The sequence below is a fragment of the Cebidichthys violaceus genome, unplaced genomic scaffold, assembly GCF_023349555.1.
Source record: "Cebidichthys violaceus isolate CVI_PGR_0920_01 unplaced genomic scaffold, fCebVio1.0.p SCAF_7, whole genome shotgun sequence".
In the NCBI taxonomy this organism is placed as follows: Eukaryota; Metazoa; Chordata; class Actinopteri; order Perciformes; family Stichaeidae; genus Cebidichthys; species Cebidichthys violaceus.
The window spans coordinates 2,586,314-2,594,954 of NW_027176927.1; the positions used below are offsets into that span (position 1 = coordinate 2,586,314).

General features: G+C 42.6%; 1 protein-coding gene across 1 annotated transcript; it reads right to left on the reverse strand.

Moving 5' to 3' along the window:
• Window positions 1-4,610: 4,610 nt before the first annotated feature.
• Window positions 4,611-6,770, reverse strand: utp11 (UTP11 small subunit processome component). The gene is made up of 8 exons (XM_068735790.1): window positions 6,507-6,770; window positions 6,285-6,346; window positions 6,066-6,168; window positions 5,829-5,942; window positions 5,450-5,543; window positions 5,213-5,343; window positions 4,985-5,095; window positions 4,611-4,896 (listed from the first exon to the last, which is right to left on the reverse strand). The coding sequence occupies exons 1-8, from the start codon at window positions 6,564-6,566 to the stop codon at window positions 4,813-4,815; spliced, it is 759 nt and encodes a 252-aa protein (XP_068591891.1). The 5' UTR covers window positions 6,567-6,770; the 3' UTR covers window positions 4,611-4,812.
• Between the last annotated feature and the right edge of the window lie 1,871 nt (window positions 6,771-8,641).

The window sequence follows — 8,641 nt, forward strand, 5'->3', positions numbered from 1 at the left end:
TGCTGTGTATGTGTGTGTGTGTGCACCTAGAGGTGGGGGTGAGGGGGGCACAAGTATGAGGCCCCCGTCATGATTTAGGCTCCCATGCAAATTTAATCAATTCGAGTACCTCTCGCCAGCCAGGGCTCATTAGCAGCAATTTAAAAAGGGGGCTCTGTGATCCCCACCTCACTGCATGAGCCAGACATTCAACTCAGGCACACATGCTCACACACACACACACACACAAACATGCTAAGATACACACACGTATCCAAATACTCACACACAAGTACACAAAAACGCACACGTCAGGGGCACTGTCAAGACTGTAAAGATTTTCCTTCAGACGTCTTCCCCCTGGCATGGAGAGAGACCCTGCCTGCACGCCAGCCAAACCCCCCTCTTCTGTCCCTCCTCTCTATCCACTACTTCAAAAGCCCCATGACACCCGGCTTCAAGTTAAAGGGGAGAGGGATCTGAAGATAAGGACTACCTCTCATCCCCCACCCCTTGCATTCTGAGACACCCTCCCAACACTCAATCCCCAGGCTACCTCTCTCTTCTCCCCACCTCTCGCTCTCCAACTCTCCGTAATTGGGGGATCGATTAGTATTGTCCTTAACCATCCTTAACCTTGGCTCTGTGCGCTGGCTATGGAGCAGGGCCGAGCTGTGTTGGTGAATGAGGAGGGTGGAGGTGCAGCACTTGTGGTTTGCAAGGATCAAGTGCCAGGTTAAAGCCGTGTGGGGAGGTGGTAGTGTTTGTGACCAATTTGTATTCTGTATCATCTAATAAATAAAGGAAATGTCACCACAAAATAACAAAAAACGTAAAGGTTTGGTTCACCAATATATTTAGTAAAATGTTTTGTAGTTTTGTTTTTTGTTTTTATTTGCTCAGATGTTTTTATCTCTGAGATTTCTGCTGCAGCTGAGCTCAATTTTTTTTCAATTGAGCTCAACATTGAAATATTATATTTTAAAATGTAACAACGACATCACTTTCCAGAAGCAGTGTTCCTGTATAATGCACAGGACATACTGTCAACAGCTCTCATGGGGACATTTCTTCAGTAGGAAGTAGTTCTAATGAAAACTGTTCACATTGAGGTCTGTAGAATATCTACAATAACTGGCACATCGTCTCTAGAAAGAAGTATTACATTTTTTTGGATGGCATTTTTCAATACTGCAAGTAGCAAAAAGGAAGTTTTGTTCACTTCTACTGTTTTGAACTGGTGGCTGAAATCTCAGGGATAAGTATCTCAAAACCTGGTAAATTAAAACCAAATCTATGAGCAGGTAAATTACACTTGTAAGTGTTAAGTGAGGGAATATACAGTATTTTTGTAATAAATTAAACAAAAATAGCAGAAAAGAAGCAGAAATCTCCTACACTGAAGGTTTACCTTAGCTATAACTGACACCGCATGAACGGCCGAGAACAGAGCAAGTTTATCTAAAATGTAAAATATAGCATTAAATACAAAGAAAGGGATCACAAAATGTTCCCCATTTTAATGGAGGGTATTTTTCCATAATATGTGTGATAACTTAACAAAGATCCATTGTATTGTACCCCTTCTTAACCAGGCTACACTTTTACTCTCAGTTACTATATTTCGGGGTCAAAGTCATACCCTGCAGCTGTGAGGCCACACAGCTCTCCACTTCTAACCCCCCCCCCATTCCAAAAATGACTATTTGTTAGCAAACCTCCAGGGTCATTAACTTAAGAGATGCCTTTGTGGGGGACAGGATGGCCTGGTCCAGTCGTCAAATGAGTTATGAGGCTTTTGACAATAGAGAAATGCTTGTCTATATCTTTAAAATCAGAAGGTCGCCCACTGTGCCCACCCCTGAGCCCTGCTACCGCATCCCGACGCAAGAGCCCCGTTGCTGGGTTGGAATGAAAGGAGAGCTTGAGGAGGAACAGTGGCTTGTCTGTGTCTTGGGTCGCACAGTCAGATAGGGGTCCCGGAACTGCGCACACAGTGTTTTGACCCCTGGGCTCTCCTCAACGACCCCGACCCCCTCGGCTTATGGATGCTGAGCCTGAGGGTCCCGATACACGCACGCTCTCTCAGCGGTGTGACGCAGTAGCAGAGGGCAGGGAGAGTGGGAGGAGGGCGTAAGGAGGGGCGAGAAGGAGCGTTGGCCAAAGGACGTCAATCACACCACAATTCTGACATGAATGGTCAACACTGAAATGCCACGGGGAGGATTTTGTTGGGCCTTTTGTGTGCTTGTGTGGTGTACAGTTAAATCCATGCATTCATATACTGTATATGATCACTATATGTACAATATATACATATAGTCTTATAGATATTTGTATTTCTAAAAACATCCTCATCAATATTCATACTGCAATTAGGAAACTGCTGAGTTTTAAATGAGAGGAGCCAGTCCAAGCGGACACCCACCGTCACTCTTCCCCTGTTTTGGCCCATCATGAGGTGTTGGCTTACCTTTGCTCTGGTCAGCAGTGTTTGGGCCAAGGCCTTCGGTCTCTCTCCTCCAGCCTTTCCAACACTCTCACTGCGCCTGGTGACATTTCTGCCTGACTCCCTCTCTCCCCTCTTCCCCTCCACTGGCTCCCAGGAGAGGCTGATGGATGGGCCCTGTTTATGAAGCTGCTGCCACCACAGTGATCAATCAAACCTGGGTCACTGTGATCTGCTGCTGGGCGCCAGGTCCTCAGTCTATTTCACACTGTAGGCTGGAGGAACCACACATGCAGTTTGTTAGCACTCGCGGCATGCACGTACATGGCCACGTCGAGGTTGATGGAGAAATACGGCACTGTAAAGAACTAGAAAAGGATTTTCTAGTGAAGAATATTTGAGTGGGCTTGGCTCACCTGCATTGTGGTACCTCAGGACATAGAGTACTTGACTCAACCAACTTCAATTCTCAAGGCAGGGACTTGGCTAGGACTGATGGCAGGAGGATCAACTGAGGAGTTGGCCTTAGTGGTAAACCAGGGATCTTTTTTTACAATGAGACGTCTGAGCTAATCCCCACTCCACCATGGCACTCAGGCAAACTGATCAGCACACGCACACACTTTCCTGGGAAGTCTAATTAGCCAAAGACGACGTGCCTGTATGAGCTGGATAGTCTTGTGAGAACAGAAAGATGTGTGAGAAAGACGTGGCAAGTGACAGCTCCTGGAGGCCTTTATCATGGAATACATTTTTGACATGTCACAGTAGGAAAAGCGCAGGTGTAATTAATTCAATTAGTGACGGTTGAAATCCATTTAGCGGCTTCAATTTCTGGCTCCGGTATTGTGCATGCTGGCTTGCAGTCACGGCTTACTGGGACACCTGGATGTAACAGAGCCATCTTAAATGTCATTAGTAACACCTTTGCTTTTCTTAAAATGTCAACATGTCTACTGTGAAAAAAAAGGCAGAGGAGTATGCGCACTGATTTAATAAATAATGAGATATCTGATAACCTGTGGCAAATCTAAGGCGGTATTACATTAAGATAACTGGCTGAGTGAGAATATACTGTAGAGACAGGTGTAGCTCTAACAATAACTACATATGTCTTTCAAGGGAGCCTTTTACCAGACGTATTTGTGCATAAGGACAGCTGCAGCTAATAAAATTAATAATGGGTCATTTTGATTAAAGTGAGCTAATGAGCAAGCAAAGCATTGACAATAGTATTATTATCAATGCAAGCTAACGGACACCTAAATCCTACTTACTTGTATTAGCTGCAGCAGGGTCTGTCCTGCCGTGACATGTGAAAGGGGTCTGTTGGAGGTGTACGCTGCATCCTAAGTCAAAGCCTGCACCTAAGGCGTGTCCCTCAGAGGCTCTGAAGACTTGAGCTGAACCTACACCTCCACTCCACCAGACGGTCCTGCCTCACAGACACTGAATCTACAAGTGTATTTGTGGTCAAAAATGTCCAATTTATCACAAGGAAGCTACCCTCAAATGACAAGTAAACTCAGATGAGTTCCGTGTGAGTGACAACATATTTCCTGGATTTAAGCACCAATTAGTTAATTGGAGTGACATTTTCATTCACATCGTGTCGTTTACCAGTGACTGATGAACACAGGGATGCAAATATCTAATAAATATGACATTGACATGCGATACTTAATGAGATGACAATCAGAATGCAACCAATTTGCCTGCATTGAGTTGGGGGATGCTGAGGGATGCCAAAGTTGTGTCTTTCAGATTTTGGAAGAAAAATAACGCATTTCTTATGATTTCTTGGGAAAGCCTTTGAAATGGAACGTCAGTTAAAGTTATGACAGGTTTGATATTTGAATGAGGGGTTCAGGTCCTCAGTTCTCAACCTACTAAACTACAGAGCCGTTTGGAACACAGGCAAAGACAGAGCACTTCAGTGACAGCTTACAGAAATCAAAACCACTATGAAACTCTGAACTCTAAATGTTGGGTCATACTAAGTGACTTAAAGCTCTGTGTTTTCTCAATGCATGTTCCAGTGACTCCAGCTACCAACAGATCCCCCCCCCCCACCACAAATAATGTGATAAAGAACACTAATGCCACCTACTGGTGCAAGAACAAAATACAATCGACTGCCACAATTCTGATGGAACGCAGGTCAAGAAATCACATGAATGAATACGTTGTTCTGATATTTATTTTGAAAGAAACTAAAAGTCGTCGATGAATATGTACAAAACTGCATGGCTGCAACAACATTTGAGGGAAAGAAAATCAGCCCATGTCTGTGGTCTATGTTGTGAACCAGAAGTCCATTATTTTTCCAACATCTTATTGGAAAAATTGGGTGATTTCTTCTCAGCATGATGATTGCTCCCCTCTCAGCGCTTCCTCTTGGTGTCAAACTTGTAGATAGCTGCAGCATTGGGCGTCTCCTTTTTTACCTTCACTTTCTTGTTCTTATCCTGGTGCACAGAGTAAAGAAAAGTTAAGACAGTCACTCGCAAAAAAACAAAACACTTGTTGTGATGAAGAGCATCACCTTCTCCTCACCTGTAGGTCCTTGCGGGTCTGAATCTTCTGGCTGATCACAAACAGTTTCTTTTCTCTGTCAATCCTCTGGGTAAGGATCTTATACTGGTGATTCCTCTGCTTGGCCAACTTCTACAGTCAGAGTGAGGAGAAAACATGATCCATCAGTGGGTATGTGGTATGTATTCCATTTAGACGGGATGGTCACACTACAAACAAAGCTGATCTCAATGCATTGTGAACACAGACCATCATACTGTAAGGGTCTACAGCTCCCTGGATGCTCTTGGTCTCCAGAGCTTTCAGAGTTGGTCTGTTGAACACTCTGTCCACCAGCTCAGGAGCTGTGTCGAGGTGGTTTGCCAGGTCAAATGACTGCACTGAGGAGACACAGAAACACTTTTCAACTTCTCCGGTAACCTCATAACCTATAACGCCCACAAAGACAAGGACATCAGAAATAACTACTGTACATGTAGAGTTTACCTTTCACCTTGGAATCCACAAAAAATGTGTGCTTGTTTTTTTGTTTGCTGTCTGCATCCAGAAGATGGAGCTCTCCTTTCATCCTCTCAATTTTCTGAAAGGAAATGATAAACAAAGATTTACGGGGAGCAACGACAGAATCCCCTTTTATGGAGGACTCTAAAGTGTGTGTGTGTGTGTGTGTGTGTGTGTGTGTGTGTGTGTGTGTGTGTGTGTGTGTGTGGGCAGGGGTAAAGTAATGGTTGTAACACATCTGAAGTTTAATTTTCAGTGCATAACAAAGTCCATTTTTGTTGTATTCTTTTATTCCAAATTTTAAGGATCAGTCAGGCACAAGAGGTTATCCAAGCATGATCTAATACAGAGAAAATAAACTTACCGCAGCCTCTGCAACTCGTTTCATCTCCACATATTTGATGTCCTGCGTCCTCATCACTTTCTTCTGCTCCTCTGTCATCTCCTCTTCCTTGTTCTTCCCTATGTGAACTCCATCCTGATAACATCCCACAACATAAGACATCGATATTGAACCATTCAGCTACAGAGATCACATGATTAGGATTTATAAAGGATAACTCATTTCTTTCTGTCTTGCTGATGTTGACACTTCTCTTACCTGTAGCTGAGAGCTGATCATGTTGTAGTAAAATTCATCTGGGTTCTTATCCAGAGCTTTCTTTCGCAGAGCAGCAAGAGTGTTCTGTTTCTTGTGGTAATCACTTTAAAAAACACACATAGGAAGCAGTTACAAGACTTCCTCGACCATGTTTGACATTAAAAGTCCAACACAAAACCTGGAAACATCAAACATGTCTTAAACTTCACTCAAACTCACTCTGCTCGGAGTTTGTAGTCTTTCTTCTTCTCCAGCAATCCCAAATGTTTCCTGAAACCAGGCTGGTCGAACAAAAATTACACATTTAAGACACGTTCTACACATTTAGTATTCTTAATTACTCAATGGCATTACATGTAATACGTTGGTGATCATATGTAGACATCTCAAATGTTGCTAGCATGCTAACAAGCTAGCCAGCAAAAACACTGAAACGCTCACCTGAGATCTTTCATGGTGGTTTCTCTGTCGGGATTTCAACGCTTTTCTGAACGACGACATTCCGAAAAATGTCCTCGAGCGTAACAAAACTAAATAGTTTAGTCAAAGCAGAGCTTTTCTAAGCTGTGCAGACACTGAAACCTTCTCGCTGCTTCGGGTATAGCGCTTCCCTGGTGGCTGAAGAACATGTGGGTTCCTGGTTCCTGCCTGGCTCACAGTGTGTTGTGTTTTGTATTTCCTTACCGCAGATTCGCAACTCAAGTCGCATTGAAAACATCGTAGGAATTCTGAAATATGACGGACAATTTACAAATATAGAAATACAGGAATTTTTTTTGGTCGGAATTGACAGGAAACAAACACGAAATGACAATTTTGTATGATATAATAAAGTGTTGTAAATTTCGTCCTACGTGTTGCAGAAGCGCGTAACAAACAGTAGGTGGTGCTGTTGCATACATTTAAAATGTTATAGCGGACTCATTATGGACGCAGTTGTGGGCAGTAACTAAGTACATTAACCCAGGTATTGTACTTACATACAGTATCCAAGTATTTGTACTTAACTTAAGTTTTTCTATTTGATGCTACTTTATACCCATAATACACATTTCCCAGGGTAAAGCTGTGTTTCTTACTCCACTACATAGTCTACATGACTGGTTACTATTTACTATGCATAAGATTGTACAAAACAAAACATATGGTCAATACAAAATATGAACGCTTGTCATGGATTTACCAACTCTACAGTATATAAAGTAGTTTAGATTTGTTACATCTTCACCAGCTACAACAGTAGCATGCATCTCACAGGTTAATGCATAGTCTCCCATTTCTATTCATATAGTATTACATTCACAGAGGCCGCTCTTCTGCATAATGATACTTGTACCTTGACTTGGAGTATTTTTATATTGTGTTGTGCTATTTTTACTTCAGTTAAGAATCTGAATACCTCTTCCACCGCTAGAATTATGTGAATAAATAACTTTTGAACAACGTAATCATCCAATTTCCTTAATAATGTTTCTCATCTGTTAACATCATGTTGGTTAAGTTCAAAGTTCAAAGCCCTGTATATTTGATCTGGCTTTAGATATTCAAGACCACAAAATTTGCATTATGGGGTTTACTGGTGATGGGAAAAAAGTTGAATTATATTCAAGTAGAAGACTACAATTTATCTGCCATTTAGAAGTTGTATACAAGCCAGGCTTGGCACAGGATCGGCTTAGAACAAGTGAGGGTCATCACAGTGCTACTGACTTCATATGTTTGGACTGTTCATGCACCAAATTATTTAGGTCATTATACTGAGGGTCTACATTTGCCAGAGTGCACAGTTAACACTAATTGGTAACAAGTTTATGTTTTTCCAACAAGGACATTTATTACATGTTTCCGTTGGGGTTCCAGGCCCCTGTTTTGATTCCTGTCCAGACCAATAGACCGAAAAGAGATTACAAAGAAACTCTGTAATATTCCTTAAAACTTTCTCACACACTTTTTCTCTCCATTTTGAGAGAGAAAAAAAATACGTTCTGCAGGAACTTGGACGATGAGGGGGTCATCACTCTACACTGGGGGAAAAGACTATCCACTTCCTGACATGATATTTTGGGTAGCGGGTAGACAAAGACAAAGCCACAATGGCACCAGTCCCCTAATCTCACCCAGACTCCCAACTCTATGTGGATGTGAGAAGAAGCCTTTAGGACAGAGAGTGATATTCCACTAAACAGATATTTTCCCCCCATGGCTGCTCACTATCCCCTCACCAACCGCAAGGAATTTGTTTTATATGTGTGAGATTTGCCCGGCATGCAGAATGTTTTGCGGGTGATTAGACCAATGAATGGGATCAGTGTTTCCACATTATGTCACAGGCTTGTTTATCAGTCTGATGGCTAATGACCCCGATTCCTGTGAAGGTTTCAGCCCAAGGCCCGACTGGTCCACTCAACCACTAACGTGTTTAACTACACACAGACCGCAGCCAGGATTTACGGGTAAAATGTCTGTGTTTTGACTTATTTTGCTCCTTGCTGTTTAGTTCATGGGAGTCTTTATCATTACAAGTGAAATGCCTGGTGAGCCACGACAGGGGTAAATGCTACTTTGGAAATTCGAGG